This window comes from Anoplopoma fimbria, chromosome 17 (genome assembly GCF_027596085.1).
Source record: "Anoplopoma fimbria isolate UVic2021 breed Golden Eagle Sablefish chromosome 17, Afim_UVic_2022, whole genome shotgun sequence".
Lineage (NCBI taxonomy): Eukaryota > Metazoa > Chordata > Actinopteri > Perciformes > Anoplopomatidae > Anoplopoma > Anoplopoma fimbria.
Genome location: NC_072465.1, coordinates 30,015,874 through 30,037,603, shown reverse-complemented (window position 1 = coordinate 30,037,603; position 21,730 = coordinate 30,015,874). Strand labels below are relative to the sequence as shown.

General features: G+C 40.9%; 1 protein-coding gene across 1 annotated transcript in view; it reads right to left on the bottom strand.

Moving 5' to 3' along the window:
• dock3 (dedicator of cytokinesis 3) overlaps positions 1-21,730 on the bottom strand; it is a 141,004-nt gene that overhangs the window by 59,947 nt on the left and 59,327 nt on the right. Inside the window, 3 exon segments of the mRNA XM_054616071.1 lie at positions 786-882; positions 7,086-7,141; positions 16,916-16,956. Coding sequence (XP_054472046.1) covers positions 786-882; positions 7,086-7,141; positions 16,916-16,956 — 194 coding nt within the window.

Genomic DNA, 21,730 nt, shown 5'->3' with positions numbered 1-21,730 from the left:
ACAAACATATAAAGAACAGATAAGACAAATGCTGCATTATGTTCCCAAACACCAGATGACGAATGAACAAAACACAGTGAGAAGAATCAAAAAGACGATGAAGTGCAGTTTCACAATTTCACAAGACCAAAGGAGAATCCATCTCATCAGGACCAATCAGCTTCCTGTGAGGAGCTACTGGCAGCTAGGGGGCGGGGCTTATGTGTGTGTTTATTTTAATGAACAAGAGGTTAGCGTAGCTTCAAATAGCATCAGCTCAGTGTTTCTTCATTGAAATGACACTGAAGTCTTTTCTGGATGGAGAAGATGTTTCCTCTCTTCTCACGACTTGTTTTGGTTAGAGTTTGATTGACAGATGGTTCATCCAATCACCTGCCAGTATTTAATGAACGTGACCTTTTACCACTATTTACCACATCTGTTTCTCGTAAATTCATGACTCTAACCTCTGAGTTTTTTGGGTGTATTATCCTCCTTTCCTCGGCTCCGTAATTATTATTATAAAGCTACAATAGATTACATTAGGAGGAACCTTCAGTATGAATGTACAGATAATAAGCTGATAAAGTGAATCCATTCTTCATGATAAAGTTTGTACAGACAATAAAGGCCGACAGATTTGCTAATGAAAGCATTAATAACCATAATTATGACCTTTTAAGTTTGATTGTGACACAAGATAAATCCTCTCAGTGTGTTAAAGGTCAGTGAAGAAGAAGAAGAAGAAGAAGAAGAAGAAGAAGAAGAAGAAGAAGAAGAAGAAGAAGAAGAAGAAGTCTACTCACCACGTAGAGCTGCTTCCACAGTAAGGCCCACTCCTGCAGCGTGGAGGTCACCTCCGTCACGATGGGGTCCTCCAGAGGAACCGCGGCCTCATGAGGCCTGAGGAACACACGGCGTTAGAATGGAACAGAATATTTAGGAGACCAGACTGGAGCTCACAGTGGAGTTCTCTCATGAGGACATGTTGACTACGCTAACCAGCAGCCAGACCTTTTCCTTCTGCTAACATGCTAATTAGCTTTGAGATTAATTAACCAGAACCTTTGTTTCTTTGGTAAATATCAGCGATTAAAGCTGAACTTTTGAACGCCAGGTCTGATCTCAGGGAGAATGTTTCTGAGGAGCAGCTGAGGTCAGAGTCGGGTCGATGTTTCAGGAGAAAGAACACAAACACACATTGTGTTCATTAAAGACGAAGCTCTGCTGCTGCACATCTCATCACTGCATCCTGACTGTAGTGTCTGTGGACGCTCTTCTTCTGTGGTTTCTCTGCAGACACAGGTCACTTTATCACAGAGGTCTCTGGACTCAAACAAGGTCGTCTGTTTATTATAATAAACTTTATTCATGAGAGAAAAATAGACGATAACGTTTTTGAAACCTCATCTTTGTTTGAACTTCAGAGATAAAAAAATTCTTTGGCTGAAACAAATTTATGATTTGTTTTCAGTCTTTCCTCTTTTATGTGATTTTTTTGCTGTTTGTCTGTTATTAGTGTTTTTATATGTGCTGCTTGTGGGAAACGTTGACGCTGCCATCTTAGTAAAAAAAGATTAAAAATGAAAAGGATTATCCTGGCTTAATAAAGGTTGAATAAATCAAAAATGAATGGAAAATAAAAAGACGGTAGATGATAATATTTAAAGTTGAAGTTAAAAACAAAACAGAGACAATTAAGAATAAAAAGAAAATTAGATATTTTGCAAAAGATAAAAAAAGAATAACATTAATTATAAGACAAATCAAATGAATAGTTTTTAAAAATGTAGGGGATGCTTTAGGGCGGGGCTACGCACTGATTGACAGGTCGACACCAGAGACGTATACGGCGTTGTGTGTTGAACATCTAGAACATGATGCTGCAGACCTGGTTCTCCTCAGCTCCTCCCTCTCCTCCCTCACACATCATCCTCCACATGGAGGTTCACTGGAGCTGAGTCAGAGTCTGAGCCCTGCAGTGAGGAGCACTGACTCCTCTTCATTCTCCTCCTGACTCCTCTTCATTCTCCTCCTGATTCTCCTCCTCCTGACTCCTCTTCATTCTCCTCCTGACTCCTCTTCATTCTCCTCCTGACTCCTCTTCATTCTCCTCCTGACTCCTCTTCATTCTCCTTCTGACTCCTCTTCATTCTCCTCCTGACTCCTCTTCCTCCTGACTCCTCTTCATTCTCCTCCTGACTCCTCTTCATTCTCCTCCTGACTCCTCTTCATTCTCCTCCTGACTCCTCTTCATTCTCCTCCTGATTCTCCTCCTGACTCCTCTTCATTCTCCTCCTCCTCTTCATTCTCCTCCTGACTCCTCTTCCTTCTCCTCCCTCTGACTCCTCTCATTCTCCTCTGACTCCTCTTCATTCTTCTTCATTCTCCTCCTGACTCCTCTTCATTCTCCTTCTGACTCCTCTTCATTCTCCTGCTGACTCCTCTTCATTCTCCTTCTGACTCCTCTTCCTTCTCCTCCTGACTGATTCATTAATAAAGCAGCGTTCCACATTAACTCATCTCCACTGAGACGACGCCGCCGGAGATTCACCACATTAGACAGACTTATAACCAAGACGCTCCTCCTCTCCTCCTCCTCTTCTCTTTCTCTTCTCCTCCTCTCCTCCTCTCCTCCTCCTCCTCTCCTCCTCCTCTCCTCCTCTCTCTCTCTTCTCCTCCTTCCTCCTCCTCCTCTCCTCCTCTTCTCTCCTCCTCCTCCTCCTCCTCCTCTCCTCCTTTCTCCTCCTCCTCCTCCTCTTCTTCTCCTCCTCTCCTTCTCCTCTCCTCCTTTTCTCCCTTCCTCCTCTCCTCTCCTCTCCTCCTATCTCCTCCTCTCATTCTCTTCTCCTCCTCTCCTCCTCCCTCCTTCCCTCTTTCACTTTCCCCCTCACATCTTTCCTCCTTAGGTTTTCTTTTTGTCCAGGCACATTTCCATCTTTCTTCTCAGGTTCTTCCTCCCCTCCTCTCATCTATTGCTAATGTCTCCTTCTCCTCTTCTTTTCCTCTCCTCCTCTCCACCTCTTCTCCTCCTCCTCTCCTCCTCTTCACCTCTTTCACTTCCCCCCTCACATCATTCCTCCTTAAGTTCTCTTTTTGTCCGGGAACATTTCCATCTTTCCTCTCAGGTTCTATTCTTCCCTCCTCTCATCTATTGCTAATGTCTCCTTCCCTTATCTCCTCTCCTCCTCTCCTCTTTTCAGTCCTTCAGTTCTTATTTTCTCCGCTGTAAGAGCCAAATTTAATTTGCATTTAAATATTAATTTGCATCCACGTGTTGAACTTTAGTCAGACGTGTTTCTACTTTGGTGTTTTGTGTAACCAGGATGTTGTTATGGTTAGTTATTGTCAGAAACATCTCAGTGACAGACTGACGTCACTTTAAGGAACCTTTGAGGCAGCGAGATGTTTTAACATCTGGAGCAGAGAAGAGTTTAGGAAGAAATATGATGAAAAAAACTTTTCTGATTTCCTCCTGCATGTTCCCCTCCATCGCTCCCTTTCCTCGTTTCCTTCTTCTGTTTGCTCATATTTCTCCTTCTTTCAGCCTTCTCTTCTCTTTAAGTGTAAATCTTCGTCCTTATTTACTCCTAGCTTCTGTCCTCCATCGGTCTAAAGACACTTGTTCTCTGTCTTAATATTTCTCTCTCTCATGTTTGTCTCTCTTCAGTTCTCTATACAAACATTTCATTCTTAAACTCTCTTTGTCTTTTCTTGACTCATTAAATAATTAAAGCCCACCGCTGTGCTTCAAACTTTAAAGGCATTTATTTTATTTATTTTGTCTCTTGTTGACTTTATTAGAAAAACAAATCCCCCAAAAATAAATTGTTTGAAGACATGACGGACGGATCTTTCTATGATTTCACCATTATGAAATATTTCTTGAAATACTGATTTAGTAACAATATGGAGGATCGGATCTCAGATACATAATTATACTCAAAGATGTTTTTGAATCCATTTCTTCAGCTTTTACATCTTAAACTTCTCTCTCTCTCTGCCGACCTCATGCTGGGTTCATTAGACGTCTCCTGATAAAGATGGAGACGGAGGGTCTGATCTCAGAACAGATTAACAGACGTCCTTGGTTTGAACTTCTCCGTCTCTTAAACCTGAACTCAATCAATCACAACCTCAAAATACGACTTTGATATCTTCCTCCTTCATTCACAGTTTATCTCACAAACTCACTAAATTCATTCTCTGACCGGATGTTTACAAAAGGAGACTGAAATAAAGTTGAATTAACACTTTCAAATGTCTTCTGCAGCACATTTAGAGCGTTAATAAACAGCACAGTGGATGTGAGCTCACTGGTTACGGCGGTCACAGCTGATCGTCATGGAAACGTGGCGCCAAACACGTTCAAACATCATGATGGGCAAAAACATAAAGGTCCAAAAAGTGTGAAAGTGTTCACGACAAAAACAACAATTCAACAAAAAAAGGATTGACTCGCCAAAATAAAGTAAAAAGAACCCCGATGTGTAAAGGCGTTTATGTAGTTAAGCTTTGAGAACAACTAAAAACATTACTTATAATAATAAATATGCTGCATATTGAAGGTTCTCTTGTGGTAAACCAGCGAGAGAACCAGTGAGGAGCAGGATTTAAAAAGAAAAAGGACGAAGGAAAGAAGACTGAGGAAGGAAAAGACGAAACTGTTTCCTCACAGCTGAAGCGAAAAATCTGAATATTTAAGAAATTATTATTTAGCAATATAAAACAATGTGTTTACAATCTGTACAACATTTTAAAAAAAGCTACTAAAGGCACACACACACACACACACACACACACACACACACACACACACACACACACACACACACACACACACACACACACACACACGGTGTCAGAGATGAGAACCATCAAACTCAATATGGTGACATTCACATAAAGGTCAAACAAAGGACAGCGACCTTTTGACCACGATCCTCTTAATGGGAGTCGACTGTCCACACACACATTTACACACATGTACACACACATGTAAACACACATTAATACACACACTTCAACTGTAGTTAACATTTTCAGACAGAACTGAATCTTTGCTGCATCTTTTATGGTCCTCCTGTCTTTAAGATGTTAATCTGTATATTAATAATATTAATTGTATTAATAAGGTTTCTTCCTGTCTGAGTGTGTGTGTGTGTGTGTGTGTGTGTGTGTGTGTGTGTGTGTGTGTGTGTGTGTGTGTGTGTGTGTGTGTGTGTGTGTGTGTGTGTGTGTGCTTCATGGTATTTATAAATGTCAGCTGTTCAACTTATAAATATTTATATATATTTAACCTTTTATCTCTGTGACTCCATATTTAAAGGGCCAGTGTGCTGACATCTAGTGGTGAGTTTGCAGATTACAGCCAACTGAAACTTCTCCCTGTAGAGGGAGTCTCTCTAGAATGATTTTTTGGTTTGTCCCTTCTGGGCTTCTGTAGAACACTGCGATGCAACAGGGCGGACTCTACCACCTTTGTTTATATAAAGGGCTAAAGCTAAGCTATTTATTTGTTACGTAACTTCCGTACTTAAGAAATGTTTCTGTAATTATTTAAAGCAAACGATGATCTTTTTCTAAACCGAACTAAGTAGTTTTTGTTTCCTGTGAAGATAGAAGTTTATTTTGAAAAGACTGTATTCAAATAAGAAGTGAAAATGGAAACGTGTTGCAGGGTTTTGTAGGAAAAACACAAAAAATGATAATTCACTTTTCGTAAGACATCATGTATGAGGAAACATGGACTTGGACTATATTTCTAGATATGATGTCATGACCTTCCACTGTTAAGCAGTCCCATACAGAGAGACTGCATTTCAATAATCTCTACATGGAACTGTTCAGCTCTTTACAGAAACGTCACTAAACCCTCTGGATTAATAATTAAAGTGGCTCTTTCATTTTGTAATTTAATCACCTTAGATTGAGCTCCACTTCCTGTCTGATTTTATACTTAGAGTTGGTAACAGAGCTGAAACAAGAGCAGTGAAGTGCTGCATACACACACACACACAGACACACACACACACACACACACACACACACACACACACACACACACACACACACACACACACACACACACACACACACACACACACACACTCCTCTCTGCCCCGGAGGTCTAGTTGAAACAGTAAAGGATTCACTAAATCCAATTAATTTACTCTCCGTGCCTCTAATTAAAATACTCTTATGCAAATGGAGACACGCTCCGTAACTCTGATTAATCTGCAGTTTCCAATCATTATGTAAATGTATTAAAATATGTACTCTTGAGGTTGGAAGGGAATGAGCAAGGAGGAGGTTCATTCTTTATTTAGAGAGAAAAACAACGGAAAAAAATCTGCAAATTAGCTTTTAAACGTCTTCAGCTACAGGAAGAGGAAGGAAATAAAGAAGAGTAGTATATGAACCACTTTAAGGTCTTTTTCAGCCGACATCATGAGAGAAAAACGATCAACGTCAACCATCAGATTCTCAGTCAAAGTTTGATAAACGTTCTTATTTACGACATGTTCTCTTCCAGCGTTAAAGCTACACCTAGAAAAAATCATGCACCAGAATTCATAGATACCATAAATGATTGTATATGTTACCTATGTAATCATGAACCAGGAAGAATAAAGACCACAAACGGGAGGTCAACACTGATTTATTGTCACGTAACTTTTTGACTTCAGTAACGACACTTCTGTAGTTATTTAAACCCAAACTACCATATTTACCTTAATTTGATAAAGTAGTTTTGATTTCTGTGAAGATGGAAGTTTATTTTGGAACAACCTGATGCGTGTTAGAAATGAACATAAATGGAGATAATTTCACTAAAGAGTACGTCCTTTATGTCCTCGTAGATTGGACAGAACATTTCACTGAGCTCACACAACAAATGTCTCCTTGTTATCTGGAGGGAATCAAACTACCGGTCTCTGGGACTAACGAGTTCCTGTGCACAAAGGGATCTTAGTCTTTTGTTTAAGTTATACTTCACATAAAGTTCTGTACTGTAGTTGTTCTTTATGAGACAATAAGTTCATAACTGTTGTTTGGAGCATAGAAGTTGTAGTTGGTACAGAATCAGAGGTCGGTAAACTTACCCTCTGTTGGTGACGACCGCTTTCTTCAGGTGAACGTAGCTGGCTGGAAAAACTCCCTGTAGAGAGAGAGAGAGAGAGAGAGAGAGAGAGAGAGAGAGAGAGAGAGAGAGAGAGAGAGAGCATTAACACCAGGATCAAACCATCACTTCATCAGCTACTTATGAGGATTTATTGCATTTATGGATTTCAGTACAATGAGGAACATCTTCAGGAGCTCAAGGAGGGATGTCCAGATTTTTTATATAAAGTCCACTTCCCATAATGCATTGCATAATCATCCACACAGATAGAAACATGGTGTGGATCCGTCCACTCTGAGTGAAGGTGTTCCTGCTGAGAGAGTGGGTGGAGCTTATTTCATGAATATTTGATAGAATGTTAAGACTCCTCCACCTGAGACACAGCGCGACAGAACAAGATGAAGACCAGCTGCTCCAAACAGCTCTGAGCCCACAGATCAATAATTCATGAGGGTTCTGTGAAGGTTATGATGTTATGATGGAGGCTGCTGCTTTAGGAGGACTTAATATATAAAGTCTCACATGACAGGTTTCTACAGCAGATACTACAGTAGATAGTAAATACTACAGTAGATACTACAGCACATACTACAGCACATACTACAGTAAATACTACAGTAAATACTACAGTAAATACTACAGTAGATACTACAGTAAATACTACAGTAGATACTACAGTAAATACTACAGTAGATACTACAGTAAATACTACAGTAGATACTACAGTAGAATACTACAGTAGATACTACAGTAAATACTACAGTAAATACTAGATACTAAGATATAAATACTACAGTTTACTAGAATACTACAGTAGATACTACAGTAGATACTACAGCAAATACTACAGTAAATACTACAGTAGATACTACAGTAAATACTACAGTAGATACTACAGTAAATACTACAGTACATACTACAGTAAATACTACAGTAGATACTACAGTAGATACTACAGTAAATACTACAGTAGATACTAAATACTACAGTAAATACTACAGTTGATACTACACTAGATACTACAATAGATACTACAGTAGATACTACAGTAAATACTACAGTAAATACTACAGTAAATACTACAGTAGATACTACAGTAAATACTACAGTAGATACTACAGTAAATACTACACTAGATACTACTGTTTCCTGAGAACCAATCAGAGCCTCAGCCGACAGTCTTTCTGCAGAGCTGCATATCTGAAACTATAAACGCTCTACTTTGTCTTTACACTCTATGGATGCTACACAGTATTACAGTATTCTTCCTCAAATGGGAATGAAGTAATGATGTATTTTGTGTCATGAAATCTTGACTCGTGACTCTGGATGAACTGTGAGTGTAGATAAAGATAAAGATGAAGAGATGTTGGTGCTGCACACTGGAAGGATTTCATTCATATTCTATGACATGTTGGAGTGAGGACAAGGAGAGCACGCTCTATTTTAGGACTTGTGTACTCTGCTGTACATGTCTGCTCCTGTGTTTGTTAAAAACCTGTTAATCTTTAGAAACAGAAATAAAACTTTGGTATCAGACGGGTTCTGGTTTCCTTTTGTAGTAGAGTAGTATTGACCAATCAGGTTTGAGGGAAGTTTGGTTGCATGCAGGTAAAACTGAGTACTCTGGGATGTCTCTGACAGTGTGTTTAAATGTGTGTGTGTGACTGTTTAAAAGAAGTCGTCACATGTGGAAGCTTCCAGCTTAGCGTTTTGTCACGTCGCCATCTAGTTGTTTTTTTGCTGATGTGTCTATGTGTGTGTGTGTGTGTGTGTGTGTGTGTGTGTGTGTGTGTGTGTGTGTGTGTGTGTGTGTGTGTGCAGATGAATGTCCTATCTACACTCTTAAAGCTCGGCCTGCGGCGGTTAGGAAAGAAAGCCCCGTCTGCTCCATCGGGCATAATAACCCTCCTGAGTCGTATTCTGCCCCGCTGTCAAAAGACCTTTTGGGGTCAAACATCCCATAATAATACACAGGGGAGCACTTTTCCTCCGTTAGTCACGTTAGGATGTATTTTTAGAACAGAGAGAGAGAGAGAGAGACAGTAGCGTTAAGCAGAAGAGGAGTGATCGTGGTCGTCATGCATCTGACAGCGGAGGGTCAGAGGTTTAGGCTCCGTCCTCATAGTCACTGTGGACTCACAAGCAGAACTCAGAGGGTTCTGATGTTCATGTTCAACATATGAAACATGTTTAAGCTTTAACGCCACCAGAGAACAGACACGGAGGTAGAGCTGAGGTACTCGTGCATTATTAACCCTACACGTTCTGCTTCACTACAGCTCAGAGGGGAACATCGTGCTGCTTACTCTGCAGATGAAGAGGAGACGATCAACTCTGCTGGGAGCTAAAGGCTAACGCCGCCATGCTAACATGCTCACAATGAAAATGCTAGCATGCTGATGTTCTGCAGGTATAATGTTACTGTTCTCAACATGCTAACAGTTGCTAGCATTAGCATTGAACATCTCATCTCATTAGTTTTTCTTTGTTTTTATGAAGCACTGAATTGTTTACTACATTCAATAAACCATCCAGACCTGTCAGGAGTTCTGACTCTGGGTTTTATACCTGTGTTGTTTTTTATTTTCCATTTGACTCTTTAATGCCTCATCTTGATGATTTATGAAAAGAACTTTGTTGCTGAAAGTTTCCTTATCAAAATGAACAGAGCTGAACTGTGTGTGTGAACGATTTTAAAGTCAAGCTCTTAATAAAACAATGCTGCTGTGATAAAAGAGACACACACACACACACACACACACACACACACACACACACACACACACACACACACACACACACACACACACACACACACACACACACACACACACACACACACACACACAGCACATCTTGTTCCTGTCTGCTGTGACAAAGGATGGTTGTTAACAGGTCAGTGCTTCCAGAACGCCTCAGGCTCTGATGCTACCTGGCTCAAAGTGTGTGTTTGTGTGTGTGTGTGTGTGTGTGTGTGTGTGTGTGTGTGTGTGTGTGTGTGTGTGTGTGTGTGTGTGTGTGTGTGTGTGTGTGTGTGTGTGTGTGTGATGGGCAGGAGGTCACAAGTGTTGTGTTGTTCCTAATTTAGCTGATGGTGTTGAAGCAGGAGTTACAGAGAGACAGACAGAGAGGACAAGAAGACACATAGGAAGAATAATAACAAGATGACAACAGAGGAAGGAGGAGACAACAAGGGGACAACGAGAGAGGAATGAGGAGGAGACAACAAGGAGACAAGGAGATAGGAATGAGGAGGAGACAACGAGTGGAGGAGAATGAGGAGGAGACAACAAGGAGACAACATGGAGACAACAAGGGGACAACGGGAGAGGAATGAGGAGGAGACAACCAAGAGACAACGAGGAGACAACAAGGAGACAACAAGGAGACAACGAGAGAGGAATGAAGAGGAGACAACCAGGAGACAACAAGGAGACAACAAGGAGACAACATGGAGACAACAAGGGGACAACGAGAGAGGAATGAGGAGGAGACAACAAGGAGACAACAAGGAGACAACAAGGAGACAACATGGAGACAACAAGGAGACAACGAGAGAGGAATGAAGAGGAGACAACCAGGAGACAACAAGAGACAACCAGGAGACAACAAGGAGAGAACCAGGAGACAACGAGTGAAAAACAAGAGAAGAAGTAATCTATTCCAGATCAGTACCAGTGTTAATGTCCCTTCAAACATCAGACTGTGCTGGTCTAAGAACACATGGTTATTAAAGAGTGCTTAATCCTCAGAGTGAGAGTCACTAGTGAGGCATTAAAACAGTGTTTTAGATCAGCAGAGTCCTCTGCTCTGATGAACGCAGTGGGAGGTGACCACTTAGTCACAGCGAGGAACCGAGGCCGTATCATATTAAAAAACACTTTAAACATGGAGCTTAAAGCACTCATGAGCTCTTATCCAAGTCAGTGGAGCAAACGGCTATCAAACACACAGCTCACTAAAGGTCATGTGGTGGATAAAAACATCAGCAGAGTGTTTAATGTGTTCTTCTTCTTCAGCTCATTGAACTCTGGAGGGGAACTCTGGATCTACCGGATCATCCCGTATCAACACACATTGTTTAAACTTGAGCTCAGCGCCGTAGTTTGAGCCTCCGCTGACGGAGTACGAGCTCCGAGCATGAACGGAGGCGCTTAAACTCTATGAGCTGTTTGTTATTCCCTGAAACACCAGAGGAAGAACAAACTAAATGAACTGTGAAGAATCAAAAAGACAACGAGCATAACTCATAGAAATGAACATAGACTGTAGGAGTAACCGGCAAAAGAGGAGACAACGAGATAGGAAAGAGGAGACAACGAGATAGGAAAGAGGAGACAACATGAGAAGAAAGAAGAGACAACGAGATAGGAAAGAGGAGACAACATGAGAGGAAAGAAGAGACAACATGAGAAGAAAGAAGAGACAACAAGATAGGAAAGAGGAGACAACATGAGAGGAAAGAGGAGACAACATGAGAAGAAAGAAGAGACAACATGAGAGGAAAGAGGAGACAACATGAGAGAAAGAGGAGACAACATGAGAAGAAAGAAGAGAGAGACACATCGAGGAAAGAGGAGACAATGAGGAGACAACATGAGAAGAAAGAAGAGACAAAGATAGAGGAAAGAAGGAGACAACATGAGAGGAAAGAGGAGACAACAAGATAGGAAAGAGGAGACAACATGAGAGGAAAGAAGAGACAACATGAGAAGAAAGAAGAGACAACGAGATAGGAAAGAGGAGACAACGAGGAGACAACATGAGAAGAAAGAGGAGACAACATGAGAGGAAAGAAGAAACAACGTGAGAAGAAAGAAGAGACAACATGAGAAGAAAGACAACATGAGAACAACATGAGAGGAAAGAGGAGACAACATGAGAGGAAAGAGGAGACAACATGAGAGGAAAGAAGAAACAACGTGAGAAGAAAGAAGAGACAACATGAGAAGAAAGAAGAGAGATCGAGAGAGGAAAGAGGAGACAACATGTGAGAAAGACAACATCAGAAGAAAGAGGAGACAACATGAGAGGAAAGAGGAGACAACATGAGAAGAAAGAGGAGACAACATGTGAGGAAAGAGGAGACAATGAAATAGGAAAGAGGAGACAACATGAGAAGTAACCGGCAAAAGGTCGGAGGTCATCATTGTTTTTCACTCCTTCTCTCCCAGATGTTTTTTAATTATCACATTCTTTCTCTTTGTTTCGTTCTCATCACACCTGATGATGAGACTTCTTCTTCTTCTTCTGTCCTCCAGGACTTTATCTCCAACCCTTCATCTATTCTGAGCTCCTCTGTTCTTCTCTCTCCTCTTTGTCCTCGGATTGTGATGTTTCCTCATTTCAGCATCACAATGTGTTCTGGTCTATAATTTCTCACAGCGGTTCTGAGTCGGCCGTGACGATAAAATAACAGTGATTACATCACGACTTCTCCATTCTTCAACAATGAGACTTTTTTTTAGATAGTCTGACAAGGAGACATTTCCACCGCAATTACATTTCATAAAGGCAAGAAGAGCAATAATGAATGTATAAATATTCTGTTCTGACTTTATGTAAGTGTTAGATTGTGAGGACTAGACATTCACATCGTTCTTCATGAATAGAGAGAGAGCCTGCTCATACAGAGAGTGTTGCATTATGGGAAACTTCTCAAACTCAACAGTCTAAATGTTTTTTATGGAGCCGACTGAACACGTTGATGTTAGAATCAGAGTCGGGTTCCTGCAGAGAGCAGAATATGAGAACGGTGAGACCAACTCTGTGTGTGTGTGTGTGTGTGTGTGTGTGTGTGTGTGTGTGTGTGTGTGTGTGTGTGTGTGTGTGTGTGTGTGTGCTCTTTGTCACTGACACTCTCCTCTGATTGGTCTATTCTCTGCAGGAAGGTGACCGGACCGGCTGATCTGAGCCAAGCACTCATTTATGCTGGATGTCACAGAGAGAGAAAGACTTTGGTCACCTGCTGTGTGTGTGTGTGTGTGTGTGTGTGTGTGTGTGTGTGTGTGTGTGTGTGTGTGTGTGTGTGTGTGTGTGTGTGTGTGTGTGTGTGTACACCTGGCTCAGAGCAGTTGGCAGACAGGTGTGTGTTCACTTTGGCAGAGGAGATCAGAAGTCACCTCATACACACACAAATAATAACCTTGTTAAAAGTTTTTCTGTCTGATCTCTGCACAATTATGTTTAAAATGAAAGTCCTGAATATATTGAGAATCACCATTATTCTTAGATTCTACGAGCAAAAACACTTTCACATTAAGATAAACATCACTGCTTTCTCCTCCATGTTGGGCTACATCCCTGCTTAAGTACAAATCTTATTAAGACGTAAAACTAGATCTTTCTTTACATGAATTTAGTGCCTTTTCAGTTATTTATTACTCTTTTTTTCACCGGAGCACGACAAAAAAACAGAATCTTTGTTGGAAAAACAAAAGTTAACTCAACAGCTGAACCCCCGTTTCTTCTGTAGTTTTACGTTTTAACTGTGATGGAAATATTAAATATAAAGGCTTTATAATAAATATGATATTTTTACTATCTCATATGAACCTCTGCAGGGTGAACATGCATCAATATTTACTCACTTATGTCCCGGTATTAAACATCTGTATCCAAACTGTCCTGCATCGTTATAAACTATAGTAACCTGGTTCTGCTTCACTCCTCACAGCTCTCATGTGTTAGCTCTCACGTGTTAGCTCTCATGTGTTAGCTCTCATGTGTTAGCTCTCATGTTAGCTCTCACGCGTTAGCTCTCATGTGTTAGCTCTCACGTGTCTCGAAAAACGTCTTGATCGATCTTTCTCTACCCGCCTGATAAAAAGAGTCACTGGATAAAACACAGCAGGCAACATAACGATACATTTGAGACGTAGCTAAGTTAGCTAGCCAATTTCACAACACAAGCTAACGACATGTTTTATGAGATGAAAAACTAAATGTTACAACAACAAACTGAGACTTTTTTGATGTGCAAAAGTCTCTTAAATTGGCGAACATCATTTATGATTCATTCTTATACCGTTGACTACGTACATATTTCATTATTTAATCAGGTCTCATTGGGGACACTAGAGGGGGCGGGACTTATCCTCTCTTAACTCCCTCTTATTGAATGCAGACCTTCAGCTTCTTTGACTGAGCTGAGGAACCTAAACGCTGATCCTCAGGTTCTCCACAGAGCTGCTGGAGTTTCCTGAAGGAGACAACCAGTGAGCTCTTTGTGGAGAAACCAGGTGATTAAAGAGGACTGATGCCTCTCTGCTCTCACATACAGACACAGCAAGATAAAGATGTGGAAGCATTCTGCAGCATGAAGTGAGGTTAATTATATATTGCTTGTTTCCACACAACACTTCTTCTCTTTACGCTGATCTGAACAAACACAGACAGATTAGCTTTTTGATTTAAAGACAATCAGAGAACACGTTGGACTGAAGGAGAAGCTGATGTTCACCACAGATACTTCATTTAAATCCTCTCACAGGTCAGTGTGCTTCCTTTATTCTGAGCATCCAGAAGGACAAACTGTTCTCAACAAGTTACTACAGCGGCTGTTTGAGTTTAAAGATTACAAAACTTAATTCAGATTTCGTCACAGCGATGATGACACATCCTGAAACAGATGTCTCAAACATTTCACAGCTGATCTTTAACAGCCTGAAATCTGAAAGAAACACTGAAGAATGACTGTGTGGTGAGTAAAAGTGTAAACAGAGATTTAAAAGATTGCGTTGTTGAATCGTGACATCTTTGTTTGGTTCGCCTCTTTTGGGTTTCTGTGCCAGCAGAAGTCGACAACTTAACTCTCTTCTACAAAAAGAGAGTTAAGTTAGGGAGCTCTCAACATCCCTGACTTTTGATTTGTTTGAAGAAACCTGAGCTTCACCTGTTTCCTGCTCATCATCTCTGAATGTCAGAGCACCGCCTACGGACGAGCTGTTACTGAAGTCCGCTATGAGTCCAGGTTTTTTCTACAGCTTCTCTACAACATCCAGATGTTTTCAGAGAGTCAACCTTTACTGTGTGCAATATCTAACTTTAATTTAAAAGTGTCCCAACTAACACGCTGCTGAGAACCCTCTGAACCCCAAAACCCACCAGCAGGATGGAAAAGCATGTTTTCTTTTAACAATCTCCAAAACGACACCGTTTATCACAGACAGAAGGTGTAAGAACTGTCATCATTGTCAGATTTTCATCTTCCCGACGGTCCTTAAACACATCAAGTGTGACAAACACTTCTGTCAGAAAAATAAACCAAAAGGAAGCTTATAATTGTGATTTCTCTACGATGACTACGTCCATTTCTTATAAACAGCCTATGGTTTTTAGTGTGATGTTCGCAAGCAAATTAATGAATAAATGTCAAATACTATGTCTCATGGTGATCACAAGCTGCAGGTGTCAATCTTAAAACGTGACACATTCCTTCTTCCAGAGCAGACCAGAAGTTAAAATATAAAACAGGATGCTTGGATGACTTTCTTTTCGCTGAAGGTTTTTTTTCAGATGTTTGTCATTCATTGACGTCATAATAAAATAAGTCAAACCAAAGTTGTCCTCTGTCTGCCTTTTTCTAAGAGGAAAAGCAAAAGCAAAGCAGATGATCTCTGCTTTGTTAATTCCTCTTCTATTTAGAGAACAGAAAACCCAGCAGGGATCCACAACAGCTGGAGGAAACACTGCTGTCTGGATCCAGTAAAGCCTCTTAGAGCAGGACGGAGACAAGAGTGAAATAAAGTAGAAAGCTGGTGCATCGAGGACAATGAGACGGAGGACGACAAAACACAAAGAGGTTCTATATTTAAAGAGTAAAAACCCAGAAGCCTGTTAGCTGCTGATCCAGACATGCTGCTTTAAAAAGAGAGATGATGTCTCATTAAGAACCGGGTCAGGAATCCTGCTCCTATGAAGTCTGTTCATCTGTTGTTAAAATCCACTTCTGCAGAGTGAAGTCAAAGCTTCATGTCTTAAAGCTGCATTCTCTCTCCTGTCCACCAGGGGGCGACTCCTCTGGTTGTATAGAAGTCTATGAGAAAATGACTCTACTTCTCTCTTGATTTATTCCCTCAGTAAACATTGTAAACATGAGTTTATGGTCTCAATCTCTAGTTTCAAGTCTTCTTCAATACAGCATGATGTTCATTTAGTAAATGATGCTCCATTTAGAGTCAAACAGACCATAAAGCAGGGGATGCTTTAGGGCGGGGCTACACACTGATTGACAGGTCGACACCAGAGACGTATACGGCGTCTCTACGTCACTCCTCCTCAGTCCATATATGGTCACTTCCTGTTCACTGGTTGCAAAAAACCAAGATGTGACGGCCAAAACGCTGAACTCGAGGCTTCAAAACATCCAAAACCAACGAGTGACGTCATGATGACCACATCCACTTCTTATATACAGTCTGTGGTCGAGCGTTAGTAAAGTAACAAATTGATCCCATCCATCAGGAGCAGTTCTGTACGTTGGGTGAATAACGGTTCATTTATTCATCGTTTACACAGTATAATATGCAGGCAGAATCTTCACTTTAACAACCAGTCTGTGAATCTGAAATGCTGCCAGAAAATGAGAGCAAAGATGAAAGATGGAGCAAAGTAGAAAAGTCTGAAATGTATTTACATAAATTCTCCTTCTCATTTCATGTAAACAACCCTTTTCTTAACATCTCCACAGCAGAGGAAAATGAGAAGAATCAGAGATGAGGAGAGCAGAAGAGTGAAAGTCTAACGTTTAAGAGGAAGAAAGCTTCAAACAGTCTGAGAGGAGCTGAAGCTGTCGGTCTGTCTTACCTTGACATTTGGCTTCCTGGTGGAGAATCCTCTGTACCAACCTGAGAGAAGAAAGAAACATGAGTCAGACAGAGTCAATGACGAGGTATGAGTCAGCATCAACGATTATGATGCTTTAGCTCGACGCTTTTCACAACAAAGATTAGAATAAAATAAAAAAACTCACAAAGGATGAAAAGAAACATGAACTTTTCTACCATGCATTGAAAAATAGTCAGAAACGCAACAGTATGAAGGATTTATGATTTAGGGCTTAAACTTAGGGCTTAAAAAATAGAATAACAGAATAAAACTCTTTCCTAAACACTAACATAATAACCAAAAGCTCACAGGTTTATTTCTGTAACAGAAAGTACAAACTTGATGTATAATCTAAGCATGTTGGCAGAAAAAGGATCATGTTCAAAGTTTTATAAAGTTTTTGGTTTTGATTTGGTCGACCCTGAAGAGGATGACTGATTGGCAGTGTGTAAATGTCTGGATCGGACTAAAGTGTTGGAGCAACGGATCATAAAAGTCACAGTCTGGATCGGATCAGCACAAAAGACAAAAGGGTGCAAATATAACTAAAGAGATCCCTGATCTGCTTTCTTTGACACCGATACTAATTACTGATCATTGATGATCCATAATGTCAGATACAGATCCCTTTGTTGTTGGATTATAGCAGCTGGTCTACAAGGATCCACAATATATCAAAAATCATTTCAGCCGCTCTCAGGTCAGTAAACCATCAAAAATACTAAATGTTATACTTTTACTTTGTTATAGTAATTAAAAGTGTTTTTGTTTTTTTAACATAGAAACAAACAATTCAAATAATAAGGACATAAAATATTGTATTTTTATGGATTAAAACAGATCTAGTCATTAGTAGTATTAATGATGTGTTATAATCTTAGAGCTAGTGTTAGGAAGTTAAACATCATAATTCATCTCTAATATCTATTTTATATTAATGTGAAAACATCTCCTTCAAACTACTGGATTTATTCTAGTTCATCACCAACACTACATTTTACAGATTACATGTGAACACATCATGATAACGTTATAATTTACATTCAACCAATACTCATTTTCAGTGAACAGAGCCTGAACGCATCATAATGTAACTAAATGCAACCTCCGTACTTTAGCCGTTAGCGTTGCTGCTAACGTTACTAGCTCTCCTCCTGTTGATTTAAACACAGATTGGTTGTTTACAATGTGACATCATCAGAGATCAGAGACTAGAACACATTAATGCAGATCTCCTGATCTCGTATTTTACAGAATATCGGTCGAGTGCAGTCAGCAGGAAGGGCGATCTGATAACAGATGGTTGTTGTTACACCACTAGACTAAAGGTGTGTGGAGGCCCATAAATAAAGCAACCCGAGGATGAAGACAGATTCAGTCTTCTTCTCTGCCTCAGAGACAGAAAGACAACCATCACTTTGATGCGACGCTCTTCGGTCCACAGAGAAAGCTCAAACAGCTCATCAGCAGAAATGTGTCACCGTTTAGAGAACCGGGTCAGTGAGGACAGGGAGCCGGTCTGGGTTCCCCCTGCTCCATTAGACCTAAGTGACCTGATGTTAGGCACATTTAGTGAGTGAGTGTGTTCCTGTGTGGCGTGAGATGATCCTCCTCCTCCCGAGAGCCTCTGAGAGCACAACGACTCCTTCCACATGGACGGACATCCATCTGATGTCTCTGCGGAACGGAAAGCTGTCATGAAGAATGACTCAACTCCAAGTCAAACCTTGACATCTGAAAATGACTCGTCTCCAGGGAGTGACATGTAAAAGGGGAGACGTCCTCTCAGACTGAGGAGACGTCCTCCGCCTCCGTCAGAGTGGAACTAAACATGATTGAGTCTCCGGATACTGGAAAATGTTTTAAAGCGGGTCAAGTTGGTTGCACGAACCCGACCGGTTCAAAGTTATCTTCAACCAGGAAACAACCTCTGGTTCTTAAAGTGAAGTCAATGCTTCCTGTGTTAAAGCTGCATTCTCTCTCCTGTCCACCAGGGGGCGACTCCTCTGGTTGTATAGAAGTCTATGAGAAAATGACTCTACTTCTCTCTTGATTTATTCCCTCAGTAAACATTGTAAACATGAGTTTATGGTCTCAATCTCTAGTTTCAAGTCTTCTTCAATACAGCATGATGTTCATTTAGTAAATGATGCTCCATTTAGAGTCAAACAGACCATAAAGCAGGGGATGCTTTAGGGCGGGGCTACACACTGATTGACAGGTCCACACCAGAGACGTATACGGCGTCTCTACGTCACTCCTCCTCAGTCCATATATGGTCACTTCCTGTTCACTGGTTATGAAAAAAACGACATTGCGACGGCCGTAATCCAAGATTGTGACGGAGAAAATCGCTGAACTCGAAGCTTCAAAACATCCACAAACTATGATTATTATTTATCTGTTATTTATCTGTTATTTATCCAGCACAGTGCACTGCACCTTTACTGCTGCTTTTGCACTTCTGGTTAGATGCTAAAACTGCATTTCGTTGTAATAGTACTTGTACTCTGTGCAATGACAATAAAGTTGAATCTAATCTAATCAAAAAATACAACAATGAGTGACGTCATGATGACTACATCCACTCCTATGAATAAACTGTTTGTGAAGTTCTCCTAGAGATTATGAAATAATGCCACCGATACAGTAATTTGATAATCAGACATTAACGGTTCCTGATGAATCGTTTAGAGAAGAATGAACACTGACTCTGCTTCAGCCTTTCATCTAATCATCTTACAAAATCATGAGATCCATTTCTCTGCAGTTCCACATAATCTGATATGAATATGGAGATGGAGGCTTAATTGGCCCAGGGTCTTAATAACCAATCAAGATTCATTCATCACCCTCGTTAAGACGGCTGTGTTTACTCCCCAGCCGCTCATCTATATGGAAATCAGACCGCCGTCAGACCAGCAGCGTCTGGACCTATTTGTTAGGGTTGACATGAGGACGGCTGTGTGTGTGTGTGTGTGTGTGTGTGTGTGTGTGTGTGTGTGTGTGTGTGTGTGTGTGTGTGTGTGTGTGTGTGTGTGTGTGTGTGTGTGTGTGTGTCGAGCAGGAGGTCAGGAGTGTTGTGTTGTTCCTAATTTAGCTGATGGTGTTGAAGCAGGAGTTTACTTCTAAAGATCATCTTGTTACAGAGAGACAGAGCGAGAGAGAGAGGACAAGAAGACACATAGGAAGAATAATATGACAACAGAGGACAGGAGACAGAGGAACAACAAGGGACAACGAGGAGACATGAGGAGACAACGAGGAGAACAGGAGACAACGAGAGAGAACGAGGAGACAACGAGAGAGGAAGGAGGAGACAACGAGAGAGGAAGGAGGAGACAACGAGGAGACAACGAGGAGAGGAACGAGGAGACAACGAGGAGAGGAGACAAGAGAGGAACGAGGAGACAACGAGAGACGAGGAGACAAGAGAGAAACGAGGAGACAACGAGAGACAACGAGGAGGAATGAGGAGACAACGAGGAGACAACGAGAGAGGAAGAGAGACAACGAGACAACGAGGAGACAACGAGGAGAGGAGACAAGAGAGGAACGAGGAGACAACGAGGAGACAACGAGAGAGGAAGGAGGAGACAACGAGGAGACAACGAGGAGACAACGAGAGAGGAAGGAGGAGACAACGAGGAGACAACGAGAGACAACGAAGGAGGAGACAACGAGGAGACAACGATATGAATATGATGAATGTGTGTTATTGATATCAGAGATGACGGAGACAACGGTGTGTGTGTGTGTGAATGTGTGTTATTGTGTGTGTGTGGAGCAGGTGTGTGTGTGTTGTGTGTGTGTGTGTGTGTGTGTGTGTGTGTGTTTCGTGTGTTTGTGTGTTGTCACACGGCCTCTCTCTGAAGAATAATCATCTCTCTTCACTAAGTGGTCATTACAATAATCATTTTGCACTGTTATCAAATTCTCAATAATGATAATTAGATAATTATCTCGGTGACTCATCTCTAAGTGGAAGCAGAACTTAAGGAGACACTCTTCAGAGAGCTCGTCATGAAAGCGGCTTCATACACAGACGCATGTTTCCCGTCGCACAGATATGGAGTCTGAAACGAGTGCATTCCCTCACGCTGCTTATGAAACAGAATTATTTATTGATGCAATAATAAAACTTTGTGTGATTCAGCTCATCCTGTGAGCTCAGACCAGCAGGTAAAGATGATCTGAAGCAGGTCGGTTTACTGTGCAAACATTAATAAAACAAAAAAAGATTGCTAACCGTCACCATGGCTACTTCATTGGTCGTCATAGCAACCAGTGAGGAATACTTGATCAGGAGAATCGGGTTGCCAGACATTCTTCAGTCCTTTATAAACGATTTTTGAGGATTATTTTACGCAAAGTCCGCATTTCTGCAGACTTTTACGTAAGGGAATTACCCACAATTCATAGCGTTTTGACATTAAACACTGGGTTACCAGTTCCTTTCAGTCTGGCATATAACAGTTACACATTAAGGCTTAAAGATGCTTCATAGAACAAGTAAGAGTCTTTCCCTGTAGGCTAAAAAAAACCTCAAGCTTTTGGACTAGCGGTATTTGGTTCTGGTTTGTTTACAGAAATTAAACATTTATTCCCTTTTAGTGGAGAACGGAATTTGTTTCAAAGTAAAACACTCTACATTTGTGGTTGGTTTCCATCTCTCTGTGCTCTGTCCTTTGATTGAACTTGTTTTTAGTCACTTTGGACAGAAACATCTGCCCAATAAATGTAGTGTGACGGTTTCTTTTCTTCTTTCTTAACTGTTATAGAAGCAAAAACATC